Source organism: Drosophila yakuba, chromosome 3L (assembly GCF_016746365.2).
Source record: "Drosophila yakuba strain Tai18E2 chromosome 3L, Prin_Dyak_Tai18E2_2.1, whole genome shotgun sequence".
Classification (NCBI taxonomy): Eukaryota; Metazoa; Arthropoda; class Insecta; order Diptera; family Drosophilidae; genus Drosophila; species Drosophila yakuba.
The window spans coordinates 15,197,979-15,221,400 of record NC_052529.2 but is presented as its reverse complement, the minus strand read 5'-3'; the positions used below and the strand labels follow the sequence as shown (position 1 = coordinate 15,221,400).

Below are 23,422 nucleotides of genomic sequence, written 5' to 3'. Positions count from 1 at the left end.
AGCCTCATTTCGCCACGCCCCTGTTCGCCAGTCTAAGCGAATATCCTGCGGTCGTCTGTACACATCTGAGTCCAGTGTCCTTTGCCTTTGTCCTACCGCCATGCTGAGCTCGAAAGTCTGCCTGAAAAGTTTCCTATTCACATAAAGTATCCACGGGCCCAGCGACTTACAAACATAAATATATGCACACATTTAGGTTATGGACAAACACTCAGCTAAGCCATTCGGGGTGTCCCTATGCCATACCGTCTCTATGCCACACCATCTCTACACCATCACCATCCAGTGCGCTCTGTTTGCCTGTTGCAAACACAATGCAAACTAGGTTCGGATGGGAATGCATAAGCTGGTGAAGAAGATACCCTATAAAATAGGGAAATAGATAGAAAATATATAGATTGGAAGTATATATAAAGGCATGTTGATTCCAAATGAATGTTAGTACTAACTCTTTCATTACCATAAATATTGATTCTTGATTCAAAGTGTATTTAATTTAAATGTATTAAATATTAGCTTATACATTTTTTAAAACTATTTGTTTATACATTATTTAAATGTATTTATTTTAAGAGATACATATTAAAAGAGATGAAGGATCTGGTTTCCTTCAAGAGAATTCATTTATTGAATTTAAAGCTGAACTGAAAGGGTGTGTACTGTACGCCTTGACTTAAGCGAACCGAGTGCCCAGGACTAAGGAGCCAGGACCCAGGAGCCCTCCATTGGCTTTCTGCACTTAAAGGACGAATATACCGCGAGGTAGGGTGTTAAAGACCTGGGAGGTGGGAGCAGAACGATGCCATTGCCATGGGTAAACTTACTTTGCAGCTTGCTCAATGTCAGCCGTTGTCGGACGTTGGACGTTGGACTTGCTCTCTTCGTGGCTGGCTTCGTGTTGTTGTGTCTCTTTTTTCAGGGGCACCGATGACAACAGGTAAATGAGGTGGCTGGGGCGGAAAAGGGGGTATATGCTGGGTATATCGGGCAATGGCAGAGAGAGAAAAAGCAGAACACAAAAAGTTGCTGGCGCACTTGTGTGCGTCAATTAAGGTCGCTGCTTATGGGTAACTCGAGCCGCAGTTATGGGCGGTCATTAGGACGAAAAAACGCCGAAAAGTATTCAACAAATTGAATCACTGGCATACGCACACAAACATATACATACTCCATACACATGCACAGAGATATACATTTTGTATCTCTGGCTCTCTAAATTCACTTCTGCGAGCTTTCAAGGTGAAGTCGCGCATACACACGCACACCATTCAGAGCTGGAGAAAGCTTTTTCGAACTAATCACTTAGGTCCTGGAGTTTCCTTTGTGCCAAGGATAATGCTGGGGCTATGAACAGTCAGGTTTTCTTTCCTAAACTATGCTCAATTTAATCGTATTTAGTAACCACTCCCAAATTCTTCAAATCGGAACAAAATAAAAGGGAGAGGGGGGAGAAAGAGAGCAACAGCTGATTGAGCAACGCACAAGGCAACAAGTTGCGAAAAAGCTTTCGAAGTTCGCATTGAAAGAATTCAATGCCAAAGGAGCAGGAGCTTTGCGCGATTGATACTTTCTCTCTCACTTGTTGTGTCTGTGTGCGTACTTTGTTGTTGCTGTAGCACTATAAAAAAAACATGAGTTATCTTACAAAACTTTTGCTAGATTAAGTTATTAAAGATAAATGCGTTTATAAAAAGTTTATTAATTGGCTATATCTTGCTATGTAAAATTGTCTTGGCTAAGTTCTTACAATTCTCAAGAAAGTTCTTTGAGTGTTTTCTAATGTGTATTATCGTTCTTTTATAAAAAGTTTTTTTTTTAATATGAAATGATAAATATGATAAATCCCGTACCTTTACTTTATGTATTGTCTAAAATCACTTTCTTTAAACTGGACATTTTTTTACTTTAGTATAATAAGAAGTGCCTATTTTTTTCGAGTGGTTTATCATCATTTTCGGGGCATTGGAGCATTCACTGTTGCTGCTGCTGCTTCTGCTCCTGTCGGCTGTTGGCAGTTGGCAAGGCCGAAGACGAAGTGCTTTCGAATGAAGTTCCCTTTTTTGCAACTTGTTGGCTCTGCGTGAAAATGGAAAATCAGTAGCACGCGTACAGCTCCCAAGTGAAGAACAGTTCGCTCACCGGATTTTCGCCACCGAACGGTTCGAAATTGTAGGAAAGCCAGAGGCAACAACTGAAATCGCTGAACACCAATTAATGGACGGCAAGAGGCAACTTTCAATTGAGTTTCGTGTCGCAGTCGTTGTGGCTGCCACATATTGCTTTTGATATATTTTGCGGCGGTGTTTGTGCTTGTGTCTGTGTCCGTGTGACTCTGCAATATGGCCAAGTGTTTTGTGCTGAAAAATGTTAACCAAGCTTAATCCCTTCTGTTGTGTTTGTGGCTTAAAAAGAAAAGTATAAAAAGCTAAATATCAAGTAGGTAAAGGACCTTTTGGAACTGTTGCTTCGCCGATTTCGCTCTCACTTGCCCCCACTTTCAGCAAACTTTCACGCACCGAAAACTTATCCCGTCTCATCTATTATTTACTAGTTCATTTTCATAGCAAATCAAATGTGTCAGCAGCTGGGCAACGCCTTATCCTGCATATAGATCTATAAATATATATAGATATATATCTGAATGCTCTTGAAGTGCCTGCACCTTGTTTGCTTTGGGCTAATTGGAAACTTAATTGAACACACCGTGATGGAAAGTTAATTGTGCATTAATTAGTTTTTGTTTTTGGTGGGGCAGAAAGCATAACCATTACTATGGATTGAGGTGGGGCTCGTATCTGATGGCCAAATTGCAATTAGAATATCTGTGGAATTTCGATTAAATTCCCCACGTCAAGGCGGAGAAAAAACCAAACTGGCAAATTGTGTCCCAAGAAAGAGAGTGGATGAAAAGCGGGGCATATAGAAAAATTATGTGTTGGCTTTAAATAGGATTATTTTACTTATTTATTTATATAAAGCAATAAATTTTATCGAATTATATAGAGGTAGTGTTGTATGAATTATGTGCTTAATATATACATATATATTATATTTGCTAGAAATGATTTTGTTTTGGAAACTCACGATCAGTTTGGTGATTTATTGCAATATAACAAAAAAATTCCCCAAGTAAGGTAAGGGAAGTAGATTTTACCAGTATTTCCTTATTTTTGCTTTAAATAAATTATATTTAGTTCACTTATTAAAAGTAAAGTATTAAAGTATACTTACTTGCTTTGGAAGTATTGTATATATGCAATCATATTTTTTTATCGAATAGGTTGCTGTGCAATTATTAACTTACAAGTTAAAAAAATCAATTCTAAGCAAAGCACAAATACCTTTGGCTAATATAATTTCTTTAGTGAGTATTACCACTTTTTTTTTACCAGTTATTTTTTTTTTTTCTGTGTGTCTCGTTGTCCTCCTCTGTTTTGCTTTCCATCGAGGAACTGCCGCAAAAATTTCGACGGCGCCCTGTGCTCTTCGCTGGATTCTAGGCGCGGTCCCAAGGAACTCAGTTCTTATCCCTGTCCCTGATAAAAATGCAGCTCGCTGACTGATGAGTAATTCAAGGGAGTCCTTCGCCCCATCCCTCATTCCAGCTCGTGTTTTGGCCTAGTCAAGAGAAAAAAGCAAAGTTAATATAATTATTTATAGATAACGAATCAGGCGAGTGCACAAATTCTTTGGGGGCTGTCTCCTTTTTTGCGAGGGAGCGTTAATGGAGCATCTGCCTGGTTTTGTGGCAGGGGAATTTCCCTATTAACCAGAGATGATGGCGAGCCCCTACACTACGCACAATTTTTTGAAATGAAAATTCGTAACGAAACAGGAAAAAATATTAAATGGTGATTTCTACGGAACAATTCCTAAAATTTAAATAAAATAAACGGTGTGATTCAAAGAGTGCAAAGTACATTATTTGCAAAATGGGCTGAGTAAAACTATGAAAGCCCTTTAATCGAATTTTACCCATTAAAATAAATAAATAGCAAATATGAAAAGTGATGGATCAAGATGATAAAATATTTTTGATATTTAGTTCTGATTTTCCGACCTTTGTAATTATTCAAGTGCAGTAGTATTCGTTAAAGCAATAATGAGATTAAGTTCAACAAGATGATTAAATTTTTAATTTCATTTCTGATCCATCCATTTTTCCCATCCTCAAGCTTGGGTGTTTCTTTAAGTTTTTTAGGAATTTTGTTCAGATTTTGTTGTGTATGAATGAGCAGTTAATTCAGAGCATGTTTAGGCACTCATTTCTGCTCCCATGACCCTATTAAATGTTATTGTTGCTCCTGCTGTTGCTCACGTGCTTCAGCAGCATCCCTATCCCTATCCCTGTCCTATCCCCCCTCACCATCCATTAAAAACGCACACGAAAGGCTTCTGGGAGTCCTTCTAAATATATATACACCCATGCATATATGGTTGCCTGGGAGCGAGTCCATAAATTATATCAATGAGGCAGCGTATAATAGAAAAATATGTCAGCATTTTGTGGATAACAATAAATGGCAGCCCGCGTGAGGGAGATAGAGAGCGTGTGCGAGTGAGAGGCCAAGTGACACGCGTTGGCACACACACACAGTAATACACGCTTGCACGTACAACATGTTGCATGTGCCACACAATTTGTCACAATTAGAAGGATGAAAATGGCTGCAACGAGTCACGGGCCAAAAAAAAAAACACAAGAGAATACGGCCAAACAAAAATCGGGTGATGAGAAGGGAAAGGGGAGGGGGAAGGGTAATGGGATGGGGATGGGGATATTGAAGTGGATGCTTCAGCTGCATTTGGTTTTCCCTGCTTGCGTTGTTTTTCCGAGTTTTCCTTTTGCTTTCTATCTTTCCAGCTGACTGCTCGCATCCAAGTCGTAAATCTTAATTTGGCATGCGAGTTGCACTCTGGCTGCATCTAAGCCAAATATCCTTCAGCCTTGGCAATAGCCCACATACAGATACAAAATATCCACACATTTCGCACACACACACATGGACAGCGACACCCACGCGCCTTCATAAAGAAGGCAGTTCTCATGCATACAAATGCCACTTGTATGTATGTACATATGTGTGAGTTGATTGCGTTATCCCCGCCCCCAGGATATTCATCCCAGTCCATTCGTCCCCATTTCCCTCTTGGTTAGCCAATGCATTTCCGTCCAAAAGCTCAACAAGCTGAAAATGGTCGTAACTGCACTGAGAATAAAACTTAGGGAAAACTATATAGCACATCTGGTAGATAGAGAAGCAATGCATACGTAATATATTTCAAATTCGGTTTGTGCTTATTTATTTTTAAAGAAAATAATGGATTTACATTAGAAATAATTTAAATAGTTATGATATCGGCATATCACCAAACAAATTTCTTTTCATTTCAGTTGTTTACAAGGTTAAACAACCAGGTTAAAGTTGTAAGAGATTTATGCATAAATCGGTTTTTGCAGATTTCCATATTTTCCATATATTTCTATAGTTTTTAGTTAGGTGGAGAAGTGGGCCATAATATGATTTATTTAAATGAACTGTATGTGCACTTAAATTAGTTTACTTGATTACCGTTGCACATTTGATTGGACGGCATTGATTTGATTGCCTTCAGCTAAATGAAATGAAATGATAAATGAAAGGCTGAAAAATATAAAATAAATAAGAACAGTATTGTGCGAAATCACCACGTATGAATGTAAAGCGGCAAACCGAAAAAAATAGCGGAAAAACTTTAAAAGTGATACCTAGCTTTTTGTGTAATAATCCGCTTATTCATGGCTTACAGTGATGCAAAAAAAATTTCGTTCAGCATTCAATGAATATTGAAAAGGTCGTAATGCGATTTACTTTTTTAAAGCTATCAGTTCCAGTTATTTTTCGCATTCATCACTTTTTGTCGAGAGCTGAAGTTCGTGAGTTACAAGAAGAGTTTGCCCATAAATATAATAAAATAGAAAATCAAAAATCATAATATGTAATTATTAAACAGAAACGGTGGGCTTACACCTACTTCAAAATGAAATATTTCATGATAACAGTACTGTCTAAATACTTGAAGAAGTTATCTTAACCAAACTTATATTTTACCACAAATTTACACAAAATACCCTTTACTTCAGTTTTAACATTTAAAGTTTTTCTCTTGTCTGAGAAGTAATTAACTTTTGTGCACTAACCTTCTCCACTGAGTGTGCCAATTGGCCAGTGTTGTTTGCCAGGCCTCAAGTCATCCGAAAAAAAGGGCAAATTCACAGGCAAGGGAAAAGGTGAGGTGGGCGGATGGGCAAAAAACTGGCACAGATACAGTCTGCAGTTAATTAAAAGCGCAATAAATAAACAATAAACAATGGCCATGACGAGCTGCCAGCGAATGAGTGTGTGGGGTGTATGATGTGTGTGGTGTGTGTGGTATGTGGTATAGTGTGGGTGCGGACATGTTGCAGCATCAGCTGGGAGTTCTGGCCAGGCTTAATGCACTTATGGTCGGTGCAATATGCAAATGCAATTAAGATGCATGATGGCGCGGAGTGAAAGCCGCACTCCAGCCACCGCCGCCCACTGAAATGGAAATGGAATCACGTAGAGCAGGGATTTCAGTTGGCCAAAATCAATAGTGGTTGGCAGTCCAAGAAAGAGCCAATTCTGCATTCGCCGTATGTCCGTCAAAGGAAAACTTTTCGTGGCAAACGGACGAAAGCTGAAAGGATTTTTGAAAAATTTCCCTTAAACAACTTTTCCATCAAAACGAAATATTTTCATTTTCCCTCAGAGAAATTAAATAAATGGAAAGCAACCATCGCGCACGAACAGAAAGAACAGAAAGGCAACGGAATCAAATTAAAGAATAACACAAAAGTTCGAATGCAATACAAGTGCGAGGCAGTTAGGTTCTCATATTGCCAGAGAATGGATTTCCATAAAACGGTCTGTGTTTTTTGTGCTTCAAGTAAATTTTGCAATAGATTTTCGCAGGCAATTGGCGGCGGCAATCGCGATATGGAAACCTGATTCCAGTCTCGGGCAAAATCCATATAGCCAAGCACACACACATCCAGCACTCAGGCTTATGCAAGCAGAAAGTTTTCAAAATATTTTTTATAGCCAGTTGACAACGAATGAAAATTCGAGGAAAACGCAATGGGCGGCGGAGCGGAGGTGGTGAAGACCCAGCGACAGAGAGATGAAAGCCAAAAATGATGTCCTGATAGCGATTCAGGGCTTACACGTTTACTTACTCACTCACACAAGCCAACCCAACTCAACTCATCGATTTGTCAGGACCATTTTTGTACACGGGGCCACAGCGGAAAGTAAGTGGAGGCTATAGGATGCTGGGGCCAAAAATTGGAGCCCTGTTGCCATGGCATATGGCAATCAAATTTCAGGCAATAATTAATTTGTCCATCACAAAACTGACAATTGAAATGTCCATCAGGTGCAGCGAAAAATCAAGAACTAATTGACAAACTCTGTATTTCGATGGCGTTCGGTGGCAGCATCAATTAAATGGGTTTTGCAGCTACCAATGCCACCAATGCAAATATTTGAATAAAATATTCGTGACTCGATTGTTGTTTAATTATTCCATTCATTTAAACTATCAAAAGCCTTTTGAAAGCTTTTATATTTAAATTGTGGCTAGGCATGATAAAATATGGAAATTTATTTCCTTAACAGTTCTCAAAAACTCTTTACCTTTTTATTTAATTAAATTATTTTGCGAGTCTGTATAATTTACAAATATACTTAAAGAATTTTGCATTATTAAGTAAAATATTTATACACAAGTGATAAATTACCAGCATTAATTTTACCATTGGAAAATGCTATCCATTTTCCTCGCAAGGTCACTGCCTTGTCAAAAATCAACTGTCCAACAAAATTTAAGTTGGCTTAGCCAAATGAAATTATCGCTGCGAACGAAGGCGATAAAAAACGTGCAAAATGTAGATGGTCCTTGTTTATATTTAAAACTTTGAAACAGAAAATGTTGCGCCTAATTGAAACTCTTTTGGGCAAAGTCAACAAATAAACAGCTGAAGCGAGACACGGAGGCCATTGACGTCACAGCATTTAGGGGCTTGGAAAAGTTGTTGTGCCACGGGGGAATAGGAATATGCGAGCGGTGGGTCCTTAGGAGGTCCTCGGAGAAGGAGGTTGGATTCAAGAAGCTGAATGTCCTTGATTTGCGCCACACTCCAGTGTGCGAGTCTAGCAAATCTTTTCTGGGTCCCTAACAAGATTGATGGCAAATAACTAGCTGCATTTGCTATCGCCATCAGTATCCATTTCGTTGAAGTGAATGGCAAATCGGATCATGTCAATGCATCGCAGTGCAATTTCTGCTGCCAGGCTCCCAAACAATAGTCCTTTTGATTTGCGAAGGGTTAAATGGGCAAATTGTCGAAAGGCGGCGGCTGATTCGCTTTGATCCGATCCCATCCTTTCGCACAGCGATTTGCAAAATACATTTGCCAAACACGCATTTCCCCATTTCACTGCTGCCCTTGCTTTGCTTGCATTGTATGTTTGTTTATGGCAATATTGAATCTGATTTGTTTTTCATTCAAACCGCAGAGCAAATTGCCATTGTCGGTATACTTAAGGTAGCGCATGGGAGTTGTCAATGTAGCATGTTTGCTAACGGATTTTGACAACTAACCGAACTGAGAAAATAGGCAGCACTTATATGGTAGGAAGGGGAATGCTGCTTTCAATTATACTAATTGGCTTTCAAATCTTTAAAATATATGATGAGTACGATAAGTAAGCCATTATTATTGTGTACCATTCTCTCGTACTCTCAGCTCCTTTAATCAATAAAGCTATTTTTATTAAACAGCACTCGGGATAAATAACAATCAGCAAGGCTTTAGTGGACTTCTGCAAGTCCTTTGAAACCAACTTGCACCACGTAGGCTTCACTGGAATCCGCATAACATACATTTTCTAGCTCTGAAAGCTCGCGATAGCTCGACTTTTATACGGAGAGATAGTTAGACAGAGAAACGGACGGACAGACGGAAAAACGGACAAACGAGCGGACAAACTGGCAAATAAAGCTAGATCGATTTACATTTTGAACTTCTATAACATAAATTACCAATTTCTTGGTAAATTATTATTACTGTTCAAATTAAATTACAAAAAGACAGGTTCCTCGCATATCTTTGTACAGGATACGCATTAAGTGCCTCTCTCTCCTTTACGGATTTATAATCCATTTCTGAATGAAGTAAGCGATCTGAAATCGTTTTTATAGAAAATATCCTCCAAATACGGCTACCCCGAAACAAGTAATACCATCACAAGAAAGCCTCAGCTGAGAATGGGGCAAATAGCATTAAACACATTCCGGCAAAACCATTTGTAAGCCACTGCGTGTGGCCGCAGGGCTATTTACCAGAGATTCGTAGCAGAATGATTGTGGAATGGATGAAGGTAGCGGGAAAAGCTGCCGCAGCTAAATGCAATCGATGCACTGCAGCCGCACAATTTCCATTGTATTGGTGATTAATTTCTTGCCTCCGGGTGGCTGCGGATGCAGTCGCTGAGTATCCTGGGTATCCCCACAAGGACTGCGGCAGGACTCGTTCGCATCTCTCCTTTTGTAAACAAGTTGACAGACAGGCATCCGTACTTGGGCATTGGGTATTGGGTATTCCCTTCCTCGTGGAGCGATGAGAGCCGTATATTGACGTTTGATGAGCGGATTATCATCGGCAGTTTCCCCTCGCCAGGACTGTAAGGACTGCCAGGACTGCCAGGATACAAGTGTGTTCGATCGCCGCACAATAACTGCGCCATTTCCCACCGCCTTTCCCATAACAATATGTGCGCCAAACTGTTGAAAATCCTTGACGATTGTTCTCTGATACTGGCAGCACTTGTTGCAAACCCCCCTCCAAACTGCTAAACTATTTTATTCCACGCTTAGCTTTTATGGCTTTCTGTATCGTTTCATGATTCGGCTGGCCGTGCATAACTTTAACTTTTAATGGCGAAATGCGAGAGCGACGAAAAAGTTTTTCGTTTGCCTTTAGTCACACAAACTCTCTTTTAGTTTCAAATCTCGGGCTAAATTCGTAAAGTTCTTTTGCTTATTATTTTGATTATTTAGACAAACAAATTTAGTGCAATATAAACTCAATGGAATGTTTTGAAACACACCGAAAGTTGTCCGCTCGGATAAAAACCTTATTTTTATAATATTTATTTATTAAAATAATATCGTATGTTATGTTTATTTTTTAACAATTAAATTTATGCATTATTTGACTACAATGAACCAGCATCAGAGAGTGCAATTTCTGCAGTTTCTGCCATATTTTCCCTTCACAGTTTTTAGTTTCTAAAGCTTCACTGAACCGGATCCAAATAAAAGCCCGTATTAATAACGTGCCGTCCGCTTTTTCGCTTTTGCAATAAACTCTAGTTTTATACCAATGGCACTAGGAAAGTGGGGATGGGAGTGGGAATGGGGGGCGTGGCAGTAAAGTGCATCCAAGGACGGGGCACAAAGTTGGCATGTTAGTTCCTTTCGCAAAATAACCCCCATTAATGTCGGGCACTAGCAGGCAGCACAAATTGTGTGGCAGGATCATAAAGTGCCACGCACGGAAGAAGTAAAACCGAGCAGCCCAATTTCCTTTCCAGCCACAAAAAGTGCAAGATGAATTACCGTTTGGCAGTGTAAGTGAGTCCTCACTGAAGGTCCTTCGACTGTCGTCATCTCTTTCCCATTGCATATCTCCTTCTCCCTCCTTCTTTTGTGTTTGTGTCTGTGTAGGTGAGCGTATAATGAGCTGCTGTTTTACATTTTAATTTCCGGCTACGTTCAAATAACTGTCCGTCCGTTTGTCCGCTTGTCCGTTTGTCCGTCCGGCTAGAAGCAGAGATTTGCGGATTTGCTAGCTGTGCCATGTCGCTTTCCGTTTTTCCACTGTTGTTGGCCGCAATTATTTAAATGAGATTACAAAAGACTTATGCAGCGGAAATCTTATTGTGTGTGTGTTTTGTGTGTTTGCCGTTCATTTGTCTGCCGCCTCTTGTCTGTTCCTGAATCCGGTATACGGTATAGGGAATCCGGAGTCCTTCTTCCTCATTCCGGACTCGGCATTCCCAGTTGCCAACTCCGCCTTCCTTTCGGGCCCGGCTCAGATTACGGCTTAGACGACGTGTGTCAAAAGTTATCCCGGCCAATTGTTTGGCTTTTGTCCAAACTACAATAAAGTCGACGTGCATACCTAATTTGATTGTTAATTGCCCTTTTTTTGGCCAAAAAGATTAGCCCGGCGTTGGGCCCAAGGTCTGAGCGCCTAATGAGTTTGTCAGTAGTTTCCACTAACGGACACATGTCAGTTAGCAAAAGTTTGCCCTAAAGACCTGGCGCAGTTGGCAAGTTTTAAACTAAATAAATTTGCATTTAAATGAAGTGATGGCTCGTTTGGGGGCTCTAAGCGAAGAAACTTATTTAGTATGCTGGAAAGAGTGATTATCTATTAGTTCCTGGAATTTTATTGGTCCATAGATATCTTGCATAAATAACTTACTGCTAATACGAAATGTGTACCGATGTACTGATTGCTTTTCAGTTGAAATTTAATTTCGTAGTTATTTCAAAGCGTTTTCTTTTTAATATGGTCTCGCGAAATTGTTTTAAAATCCTAATCATTTGGCTTAATTTGTACTAGTTTATCTTATAAATACTATTTATTTCTGGTGACCTGTACCTACTAGTTTATACTACAAAACTGTAGAGGACTGAGATTTCTAAATTTATTTAATTATTATTAAATAAACAAAAATATTTGTTTCCCAGTAAGTTCTGTCCCATTATAATTAAGGGGTTTGTGGAATATATTACTCAGGGAAATCAACTAAATTTCTTTGATTTAAGAAGTGGATTCCGATTTACCTAAGTTGATTTTTAATTCTCTGGAAGAAAGTACATTTATGTTTGTAATACTCTGTTAAAATCTGCATTTAAAACTACGTCTTTAGTTACAAAACTCGTTGGCTGAAAAGCGCTTAGCTTAAAACACCTTTCTCTGAGAATTTTAAAACTGGGTGCCCCTCAGTTTATTTTGCCTTTATGATTGCACTTTGCCAGCTGGCTCTCCACTCACTTTGGAATTCAAATGAGCCCCAGTAAATCTCTACTCAGGAATGCGAAAACCTTTTCCATTTTTGAGGCCAAAGGCTTTGCCAACTCGTCACCGCCTTTCGGTGACCAAGCCATTGCCACTTTTGTTTCGTTTTTGCGCACAAATAAGCAGCCGAAGCCTCTTGCACCTGGACTGGCCACGCAAAATAGCTTTCAGCGCTCAGCGATTCGAAGACTGCAGGACCACACCTAAGTATCCTGGCCAACACCGCAGGATATTTGTGCATACAATAAAAAACCAGCAGCTGAAGCACGAGCAGTGCGGGCTTAAACAGAAACTGAAACAACAACGGCGATGACAATTTCCACTCAACCACTCACCCACTTTTCCAGTTCCTCACCATTTTCCATTTTCCTGTGTGGGTGGGTGGCTTTGGCTTAACCTTGGTTTAAAAGGGGGGATACTGGTCAAGCTCAAGGACGTCGAATGGAGTGGGGAAGTGGGGCAGTGGGGGAATGGGAGTGGAAGTGACAGGACATTGGTGTTGTAGCTGACATGTCTGTGGCAGGGAGAGCAATCTAGAAAAATTACTGCAATATGGAATAACAGTAACTATTGTGCTAATAGGATTAAAATGTATGCAGCACAGCCACAGGCGGCAACTGCCGACTGCCGCTGACAGCCAAAGAGGGGGTGGGGGGTTCATGAGAAGGGGACACCCATACAGGTGTCAACAGATGCTGAGTGTTGAGTGTTTTGTGTCACCGGACAACCTCACGTATCTTTTGTTTTGCGATTGTGGCACATACATACGTAGATTCAAACCCGCAAAAGGATTCAACTGCAGATGTAGTGCATCCGCGTATGTAAAGTGTAATGGGTTTTCGCGGAGAGCGGTAAAAAGTTGAATGGAATTTTTGAAAGTCGCATTTATCTTTGTGTCACGATTTGATTCCAGCTTTGGGTTAGTTTTACAGAGAATATTAAAAAGGTTTTCAGCTCTCTTCCAATGAAAACAGTGCGCAATAAGCTAAGCTTAATGTAAGTCCCTTTATTACTTTACTGAATTTTTCTGAAGAAATCAGTATTGGCATATTCTTTTCAGCGCGGCCATTGCCTATGGCGAATTTCCTTGGAAATGGAAACTAAACGAAGCTAGAGTGACGGGAATTGTAATTGCAGTTTTCACTTCTCGGGGCGACAAGGTCCATCTTTGCAAGGATCCCGACAGCGTTTGCTCTTCTCCTTCTTGTTCTCCCGCCTAAAAGGCTCAGACTCTGGGAAAAGCATTTAATTTAAAAGATGGAACCACTTAAACAAGCGGTAATCTCACTCTTAAAGCAGCCGCCAAAGAACTGATTCTTGGCACAGGTCTTCTTGCCCTTTTCGGTGCCTTGGCTTTGGTCCTTTTTTTTGGCCAATCCCCGCGAAAAGTATAGTGATTGATGAAGCAACTGCTTTCTGGGCAGAAATTTTAGCAGAATTCCACTCATTTTAGGAAGAAGGAATTAACTGAGTAAATTGTATAATTTTGAACTGCTACGAACGAAAAAGGGATGTGTAAAATAAAAGAGTGAGCCATACTATCGGAGCCTGCTAATCGAAAGTTTCGCATCAAAGTTTTCACATGCCGAGAGCACAGAACACTCCTTGCTGCCGCCAAGGGGCAACAAGTTTGTAATGACTTTGAGGAACTAATTAGAATGCAGCCAGATTGCGATGCACTCGCCCACCAAAACGCAAACACTTTAATCGAAAAAGTTCAGCCAGCTTAAGATTAATTTCTCCGGATATAGCTGCATACGTAAATCGCAATAGAATGTATAGTATTTCTAAAGAAAAAGGCGACGATTAAATGTTAAAGAAACAGGACTAGAAAATCAAACAAACTTTCATTTCATTTCATTTAACCTATTTAAGCTCTGCTCCTAAAATCAATATAAATTCTAAGCTGCCCACACTCAATGCTTTTGTATTGCATCTTTATACATTTCATAGGAATAGTAAGAGTCTTATGGACGTTATGTGAAATATTTAGTTTAAACAAACATCTTTGGCGTCTGTCAGTATTTTCTGCGTTTAAGCTGCCTGAGAGGATTATCGTGTTCAAATATACTTATAGATTCGTGTGTTCACACACATTTCTTCCACGTTCGAAGCCAATGTTTTAGCACTTAGTGTGCAAGCTCATAACTGACAGTCAAGAGCAGGAAAACGCAACAAGAGCTTCGTGGAAAAATGGCAAAGCCAAGAAAATAATGGCAAAATGTGAAAGGGAAAAGTTGAAAGTTCAAGCCAGTTTAGCACAACGAAGCGGAAATGCTCTAGCACTAAAAAAGAGAGAGTGAGAGCGAGACTAGATGTGGAAATCCCATTAATCAATCCTTCAGCAATATCAAACAAGCTGGAAAATTTCAATTTCATATTTATCTACTCGATTGTCCTGAGGGTTGCAACTTGCAACACGGGCCGTTGATACGCCGATGATGTGTTGCAGTTGCCACATGCAGCTCCTTTTTTTCTGTTTAAATAGTCCTGGGTGCGGCTGCCTTTGAATTAGAGGTTTTAGTTTTCCCATTTCTTTTTTTTTTGGGGTATTTTTGCCAGGATTTTTGGTTCATTTTCATTGTATGTGGGGTGGGAAGTGTGGAAAACTGTGGGCTTGGCTGCCTGTCGCTTTGATTGCAGTTTACATAGGTGTCAATTAGCAACGGTGCGGTTGGCTGCATTTCAATGGAATTATCGTTGGTGTTTTCGCAGTTGGAGAACTCCCCCTAAAATGTGCAACACACTTGGATGACACTCGAGGGGATCAAAGGAGGATTAGCGAGCTCATTTTAAAGCCCCGACATCGACACCCCAAATTACTAGCTTATGTTGTCGTTACATGGGTGTAAATAGTTGTTTATATTACACTTCTAAATCCGCTGTTGCTGAAATATTCATTTAACAAGCACCCCACTCAGCTCCTTAATAGATACGCTTAAGGATAATTTCGTGTAATTGTAACTTCCGGAAAGGGATTTCTTCAATATCAACGTTATGCTTAATTATACCCGTTACTCGTAGAGTAAAAGGGTATACTAGATTCGTTGAAAAGTATGTAACAGGCAGAAGGAAGCGTTTCCGACCATATAAAGTATATATATTCTTGATCAGGATCAGTAGCCGAGTCGATCTGGCCATGTCCGTCTGTCCGTCCGTCTGTCTGTCCGTCTGTCCGTCTGTCCGTATGAACGTCGAGATCTCAGGAACTACAAAAGCTAGAAAGTTGATATTAAGTATACAGACTCCAGGGACATAGACGCAGCGCAAGTTTGTCGAATCATGCTGCCACGGCCACTCTAACGCCCACAAACCGCCCAAAACTGCCACGCCCACACTTTTGAAAAATGTTTTGAAATTTTTTCATTTTTGTATTGGTCTTGTAAATTTCTATGGATTTGAAAAAAAAACTTTTTGCCACGCCCACTCTAACGCCCACAAACCGCCCAAAGCTGCTACGCCCACACTTTTGAAAAATGTTTTGAAATTTTTTAATTTTTGTATTAGTCTTGTAAATTTCTATCGATTTGCCAAAAAACTTTCTGCCACGCCCACTATAACGCCTACAAACCGCCAAAAACTGTGTTTAAGACTCTCCTTCTCCCTTCCACTAGCTGAGTAACGGGTATCAGATAGTCGGGGAACTCGACTATAGCGTTCTCTCTTGTTTTGTACTTGTACTTGTACTATCTTACAAAAAGCACTGCATCCAAGGTAATAAGGAATTGCGGAGCTCAAATATTATTACCTCTTACCTCTAGTACCGCACATTTATCCTTACTTAACAATGCTTATTTATCAAATTCCTTTTCAAGAAATTTTAGCTACAACTGTTTTCTCGACAGCTGCTTGACTTTGCCTCAGAAATCAGCAGCCGAATTGGCGACAGTCAGAGCAATGAATGTGATGAATAACTCAGAGTAATGTTGCGAAATCAATAAAAATCCTTTTACAGGATCTAGGACACACCGCACACAGACGCGCACATTAAGGACAAACACGGGGTGCTTGTCGGTGTGCGGTGTGTGACAAAGACTTGGACAACATTTTTCTTTGACCGAGCGAGCACATTTTTATTATCCCAAACTAATTTGAGGGTTGGTCCTTGATTTCGTCTCCTTCACTCCATCGCATCCATATGTATCCTGGTGCCTCTCCCTTTTTCTCTCTGTATCGATAGAGGGTCGTTGCCATGTTTTGATGTCATTCGCTACACGTGCTTAATTTCATTTAATTTATTTAATACTTGAAAAATAAGTTTTTTGTTTACTTTTGTATTGAGCAACCCCTCGTCTCGCTATAGGGATATGGGTATATATGCCTGATTTTCCATCTATTTAACGCCACTTGGGCGTGTTCGAATGCCAATGAATTCGCATTTCGCCATTCGCCACGCTGCGTAACGAAAAACGTGAAAATTCTGGGTGTGGAATTGGGAGTGGAATGCAAAAGACGAAATCGAAAAGGCGAAATGCGAACTGCGGACTGCAGGACAAATCGGCCGTCGGGGAATTGGAAATTGTGTGTTTTGTGCCAGGAGGAATGCCGCGTCTGCATATTCATGATATCGCAGTGGCAGCCTCCTCTGCATATTTATGGTCTCGCAGATATGCTGTCTAATATCCCCAACTAGCAGCAGTTTGCCAGCGCAGCAGGAAGCAGTTAAACGAAAGCGAAAACGAAAACTTTCATTAGCATCAGCAGCTGGCACTATGAAAGCATCGAGTTTTGGTCTTTCTCGCTTCCTGAAGGTGAGACTTTAATACGACAGGGATTTCTGCTCATTTAAGCCATCTAATGGAGTGCTTGGCGATCCTTTCCTTTCACTCTTTTTATACTCTCTGTTCACTGTTCTCTGTTCGGATAATTAGGCATTATCCGCTTTGGACGCATTGGGCTGCTGGCCAAACTAGTTAGCTGACTGATTGGCGGAGTTGCCTCCACGTTGACGCACATTGTTCGTTAGTGCAGTTGCCATGGCTATGTATTCTCATTTGCCACCTGCCACTGAGTTAGCCAATAGAGATGGCTAAACTTTTCACTATCCTTTACAGAAATTATATGGCTGTTGGCTGGTGGGGTAAAATGAGTTGGCTGTCGGAAGTAGTAAGGTCAGGACGTCATTTCGACATTTGGGAGCTGCAAAGTTGGTTAAATTGTAGAGTGAAATTACCAAAACTTCAGCCACAAACTGCCAATTAAAAACAGTTCAGTTGTGGTCACTGAGTTGTGCAACTCGTTTAAAATTCGTAAACCAAAATGCACTTTATATTGCCACTCTTGTTGCACCGAGAAAAGCCAAACATTAAGGCGAAAGTGGGGTTTTCTTACGAGGCTATGCTAAAAAGCTGCACCCATGACCTGCATGGCAATAATTAATGCCGGCTTAGAACTTTCCATCTGAAACCGCATTCGTGACGGGCATTTCATCAGGTTCCATTTCCTCTTCGGTGGTTGGTCCACTCTAATGGCGCGTGAGTGTATCTGTGTAAGCGGATTAACAGCGGTCAGATGTGTGGGTGCACTGGCAGAAAAGTTCCTATAGGTTCACGGAATTACAAAAATGGCAATAAGCGTGGAATGCAAAAGGTTATTTCAAACATGCAGGGTAATTAAGTGCATACTGTTAGACACTTCTATGAGCGAGTTCAAGTCAGCTTATTATTTTGAACATGCACATTCTTATAATATATCCTATCCCAATCCTTGCCTTTAAAACTTAATTCATCCCGTACTGGAAAGGCAAATCTTTCGGCCTATTTCTTTGAGTGTAAAGTGAGAGAGCGAATCAGTGAAGCAGCAGTTTCCCTTCCCGCCAAAAGTCCAAGGTAGCCAAGCAACAAAACCCTCTATTCACCGCAGAGTTTCCATAGCCAAGTCAAGGTCCCTTGACAACTGGGCAGAGATGAGTGGTCTGGGTCCGGCAGCCTGTTGGCTGGCCCACAAGCGCATCGAGTCCTGGTCGCGGATGGCCAAGGAGCGAGTGGGAGCGGTGCGTCGCGTTACTCTCGATCGGAATTCGGCGGACGAGGGGACACCGAGTGGGAGTGGTGCCTCCACCACAGCCGGGGGCAATGGCGTTTCGGTGGTGCACATCCTGCCGATGGGCGAGGGCTCCACCACCCCACCGCCGCAGCCCATGACCCCGCCGCCGTCGGCCTCCTCGGTCACATCGACCACCAGCGGAATTGGCAGCGTTTCAGCCGGTAGTGTCAGCGATAGCTGTGATTTGCCCACGGACTCGGAGGTTCTTATAACTGGGTGACTGCATCCAATGTACTTTTCTAATATTTTGCATTTATTCGATTCCCACAGGAGGTAGCCATTGCCAAGGAATGCCAGCCCATCCAGCCGGCCAGCCAGCTGCATGGCATGCACGGCGGCATGGGACTGAACCATCACCACATGGGCACAGTTTCGGCCACCGGAACGGACATCTTGCGCGGACCGGCCGAAGTGTTCCACAGTCCTCTGCACTTGCACCACCAGAGCCGCTCCTTTCCGCCGCGCCTCCAGCGCACGCCGTCCATCTCCAGCCAGAGCAGCGTGGACAGCGCTCCATCCAGGAATTCGGTATGTATCCATATATCCAAGACATGAATATATAGAAGAGCTTCCAAACTACATATATGCTTAACAACACAGGGTCATCGAGGCTCGTCACCACAGATAAGGACTTTCGGACCGGACGGACGCAGCTCGCTGCCCAGTGAGCCTGGATTTCCGCACCACTTGGCCAGGTCACCCAGTCCCATGCGCACCATTTCCTTGGACGCTCGCTGCGGCAGTCCCGCCCACTCGGCGGATCCTGGCGACCTGAGGACGCCCAGTCCTTCGCAGAGCAGCCTGGCATCGTTGGCCGGAGGATCGGGCATGGGAGGCGGCAGTTCGGGTAAGGGCGTGGCTGGCGGTCGTTGCCTTTCGCCGCTGCTGATACCGCCCAGATCCCAGCCAGGCGTGGATCCAGCCATGGGTCCCGCCTCGCCACTGGGAGCCCTTCAGCCGGATCTCTATCGAATGCCGGACGGACCCGTTTACCTGACAGCTCCGGAATCCAGTCACGCCGTGGGTCGTTTGCATCTGCGCGTCAAGTACGACTACCACCTGTTCGATCTGACGGTTCATCTGATTGAAGGTAATGTCCATACATTACAGTACAATACAACTTTTAACTGGATTTATTATAAACAAATTTTAAACACATGCATAATGCACAACTACAAAATACAACTAAAAACGCAGAATAATTAAACAGATTAATATTAAAATGGAAAAGTACTGAGCACTATTGTTCACTTGATAAGTATTGATAGTAGTTAGTTCTGACCTCTATGCCATCGCCATTGTGTAGATTCAAAAATTCCGCCGTATCATATTCCTCGATTCGAAGGGCACGCCTCTTGAAATATATATTCCTCAGATCAAGTTTATAGTAATCGGCGTAGGCTTTCATAACTTGATGCATCGGCATGGAGCTGGAAATATTAAATTCCAAAGCTCTTCTTTCCACAGAACGTAACTTGATGTCAATACGACGCATTCTGATGGTATATACTTGTAATATATAAGTAGTAATTTCTAAGATATTGTAATACTATAGCAAATGAGTTTGCTGACTGGTGAAGCTGTGTTTGCCAGGATAAGATGTAGTTCAACATGTCTGTCTGGTTGTCTTTATTTTAATATATTTTAAACAAACTTCTCTTTTAGCTCACAATCTCAGTCCCATCGAAGAGGGTGGCTTCCGGGATCCGTATGTGCGCCTGATGCTGCAGCCAGAAGTGGACAGCCGGAAGCGGCAGACCCACATTCACAGGGGCGAATCGAATCCCTACTTCGACCAGCACTTTAAGTTCCCGGTTTCCCGGGATCAGCTGCAAGGCAAGGAGCTGATCCTCCAGGTGCTCGACTACGATCGCTATTCGCACAACGACATCATCGGCGAGGTTCGCATCTCTGTGGATGGCCTGGATCTCTCCAAGTCAGTGGAGGTTAGTAGCGGTTTGGTTTTTTGAAAGAACATAATTGTTATAAACAAAATATATTTCCAGATCTGGGGAGACTTGCTGCGCACCAAGAAGCCCAAGGAGGATCGACCGGAGCTGCTGTGCTCCTTGAACTATTTGCCGCAGGCCGAGCGATTGACGGTCGTCATCATGAAGGCTAGAAATTTGGATACGCTGCAGGAACCATATGTCAAGGTGAGCATGATTATTAAATATTAAAAAAAGAAATAATAAAAAATAAGAAAAGAAAACTGTAGTAATTAAAAGAGTAAGTTCTACCAAGTAGTAGGTTCAATTAAAATTGTAGTTATGCTCTCATTCAAAGCCATAAATTCATGATGCTGCAGCAACGATGAGTTTCAATAATTCTCTTGATTTTCTGGCAGATTTACCTGATTCAAAATGGCAAGCGCATCAAGAAAAAGAAGACGAGCATTACGAAGTCCGACGATCCCACCAATCCCATTTGGAACGAGGCGTTCACGTTTAATTTGCAATCAAATTATCTCCACAATGCAGCCATCGAGGTAACCTTTATCCTTTAGCCTTTTCTCTTACCTTTGCTCTTGCCTTTGCCACGTGGACTTGGCCATAAACCGGCGGTGGTCTGCGCCGCTTTTAACAGCTACGGCTGCTAATTCCGGGCAATAGCCCCGGTTTAATGCCCGGCCGTGTTTTAATTGAAATCCCCACTCCCCGCCGCCACTCTACATACTAATATATATTTTATGCCATATTTTATATCTCGACAGATCTATGTGGTGGGTGCTGGGAGCGAGGCCACGGAAATCGGATGCTGCGGACTGGGGCCACAGGAAAGTGGAACTGGATGCCAGCACTGGCACGACATGATTAACAATGCCCGAAAGCCCACGGCCATGTGGCACTACATCCGCTAGGGCCATGCATAATCAGTTATGGATTATGAATTATGGCTTATGAATTATGAATTATGAATTACGAACTATGATTTCTCCAAAAACACATTCAATTGCTCCCCTCATTGCGTCTATATAGGTGTACTACTAACGTAACCGTGTCTGTGTGAATTTTCCAATTGCATTTTTGGAAAAGCTTATAATGTTCTACGAAATCAAAATCTCATCTATATATATCTCTATATATATATGATTGTATACAATACATATATGCAGCTAACTAGCCCTCCAAGAAGCTCAATCAAAAGTTCCTAAGCAACGACAGAATCTTCGAAAGAATGCCCACGAATTATGAGTGTTTGTGGGTAATTGTTGATAGGTTGAACGGTTTGATTCTGGTTTTTGTTTTTGTTCTTGTTGTGCATTTTGTGCAACCTCTTGGGAAAACAGCAGAAGAAAACCGGTACGGTACGGATACAATGGGAAATCGTAAATCGGTAATCGCACATCCAAAACTGTCAGCCAGACTTGTTGACATTTCCATCGACTTCAGCAGACACTTGAGGAGCCTGCCGCCTCCTTTTTCATCCTTCTGCGCTCAAGGAAGGCATTCAAGTGTGCATTTCTTAAATAATTATGAATACACCGCACCGGGAATATAAATAATAATAATAATAATTCGTACATAGGTGAATGGTCGTCAATCATGCAGGAAGCCAAAACTCGACGCAGGACTCGCCCTTTTGTGCCGGCGACAGTTGACAAATTGCCATCGTCGTCGTCCTCGTCGTCGTCCTGTTGTCCTTTTGCCATTCGATCCTGTATGCGTTTGTCGTTTTGTCGTCGACTGTTTGACAGCTTAGCCCGCAGAATAAAGAAAAAACAGCGACGAGTGCGAGAAGTGAAGAGAACTTATGCTAATTGTTAAGTTAAATACATTTATTCCTTCCAGCCGAGTACGTCTATCACAAGGAACACCAAAGAGCATTTCTCGAGCACTTGAACCTATTTTATATGTACTTACAACGAGCATTCCGAGGCATATGAAGTATAAGAAATTTTTGAATGGGGAATGCATTAGGGTTGGCCAACTTCTTTTTCATATAAACCTATGAGTGTATTTTCGGTGTTGTCGTATGAACTATGGGAAGTCCGACCTTATAATGTGTGTAAAATATGCTACTTAATCCCAGTAAATATTGCAGAATACAAACAACTGAATGTGTGTAATTTAAACTTAAACAAAGACTTGAAAAATACATAGCACTGCACGTGTTAACTAGACAAAAAGTACATACATACTCTAAGGAGCCAAGCATATAAATATAATGAAATATATGTACACTATACTTGTACAAGTTTTTCTAAACAAATTCTTCTACACAATCGTTTCAATTTGTCCGGGAACAGGCAAAACACAAGAACAGCATTGCTGACATGAATAATATAAACCGAGACAACAGAACAACAACAGGATATATGCTGAAAAACCTCCGATTTAAGCAGAAGATACTTTAAAACATATACGAGAACGTGAATAATGCACTCGGAATAAAAAAAAAACACATTCAAGAATGCAACACACGAATGCGAAGCGAAATGTACAAATTCAGCATATACATACAAATATGTTTCCTACAAATAGAGTTTATTTATTGTAGCCTAATGGGGACACTGTTGAAAACTAAACCATAAATGAGGGTTAACACCACCTAAAATATAAATATATACACATACAAACTACAAGACAACCTATATTCATATGAATGAAATGTATATGTAAACTTAAATGTATGTGAATTTAAATTATTCGGTAAATAAATAACTAAAACAAACAAAGGCTTAGAGAGACTTACTGCAGGGGTTTTAAAAGCTACAATATATATATATTCGTTTTAACTTAATTATTTTTTAGCAATCTGATGACCAATTAAAGAAAGGGCAAACCATATATGTAATGAAACAAAATTCGAAAAAGGCGCGTAAAAGCGCAAGCAGTGTAAGCAGTTCAAATTAGTTGGCAACGCAAACATAAAATCGAGCGGTTTGTGACTCAGCTAAAAGTTAGCAAGGACAAAGTTTTGGTATTTTATAACTTTATTTCGACTTGTTTAATTTTGTTTCTATATAATATTTTAGGAACATTTTAATTTTAATAGGAACATCATTTTATAGACCAGGAAAGTTTTCATTTTTAAAAAACCTATTAGAATGATTGTAATATATATATTTTTTAATGTCCTTAAAAATATAAATTATACGAAAATATATATAACAAATTTAATTTAAATAAATAATACTTGCAGGGTTCATATTTAAAACCCTCCGTTTCTTACCGTCATAAATAAAAAAGTAAACTACAAAAATATTTTTATAGAAGT

The 23,422-nt window shown here is 41.0% G+C and overlaps 2 protein-coding genes across 4 annotated transcripts in view; one reads left to right on the top strand and one right to left on the bottom strand.

Moving 5' to 3' along the window:
• Positions 1 to 22,880, top strand: part of LOC6534156 (synaptotagmin-5) — a 53,646-nt gene extending 30,766 nt beyond the window's left edge. The window contains exons 1-8 of one of the 3 annotated variants that reach the window (XM_002094804.3): positions 2,094 to 2,436; positions 18,020 to 18,404; positions 18,473 to 18,730; positions 18,803 to 19,292; positions 19,868 to 20,148; positions 20,209 to 20,358; positions 20,550 to 20,690; positions 20,916 to 22,880. In XM_002094804.3, the coding sequence (XP_002094840.1) occupies positions 18,063 to 18,404; positions 18,473 to 18,730; positions 18,803 to 19,292; positions 19,868 to 20,148; positions 20,209 to 20,358; positions 20,550 to 20,690; positions 20,916 to 21,062 (1,809 nt within the window). In that variant the 5' untranslated portion in view covers positions 2,094 to 2,436; positions 18,020 to 18,062 and the 3' untranslated portion in view covers positions 21,063 to 22,880. Of the gene's footprint in view, positions 1 to 2,093; positions 2,441 to 18,019; positions 18,405 to 18,472; positions 18,731 to 18,802; positions 19,293 to 19,867; positions 20,149 to 20,208; positions 20,359 to 20,549; positions 20,691 to 20,915 lie in introns of those variants that run through there. The other 2 variants (XM_039373668.1, XM_015194985.3) reach the window with 2 other exon arrangements.
• LOC6534157 lies at positions 13,144 to 13,691 on the bottom strand. The gene is made up of 2 exons (XM_002094805.3): positions 13,446 to 13,691; positions 13,144 to 13,389 (listed from the first exon to the last, which is right to left on the bottom strand). The coding sequence occupies exons 1-2, from the start codon at positions 13,603 to 13,605 to the stop codon at positions 13,298 to 13,300; spliced, it is 252 nt and encodes an 83-aa protein (XP_002094841.1). The 5' UTR covers positions 13,606 to 13,691; the 3' UTR covers positions 13,144 to 13,297.
• Positions 22,881 to 23,422: the final 542 nt, after the last annotated feature.

What these genes read in the sequence shown, in the direction of transcription:
- LOC6534157 (XM_002094805.3), bottom strand. Translation starts at nt 13,605, where the DNA reads ATGAGTGGAATTCTGCTAAAATTTCTGCCCAGAAAGCAGTTGCTTCAT. An exon ending in CTTTGGCGGCTGCTTTAAGA is followed by an intron (nt 13,390 to 13,445) that starts GTGAGATTACCG and finishes TGCTTTTCCCAG; the next exon opens with AGTCTGAGCCTTTTAGGCGG.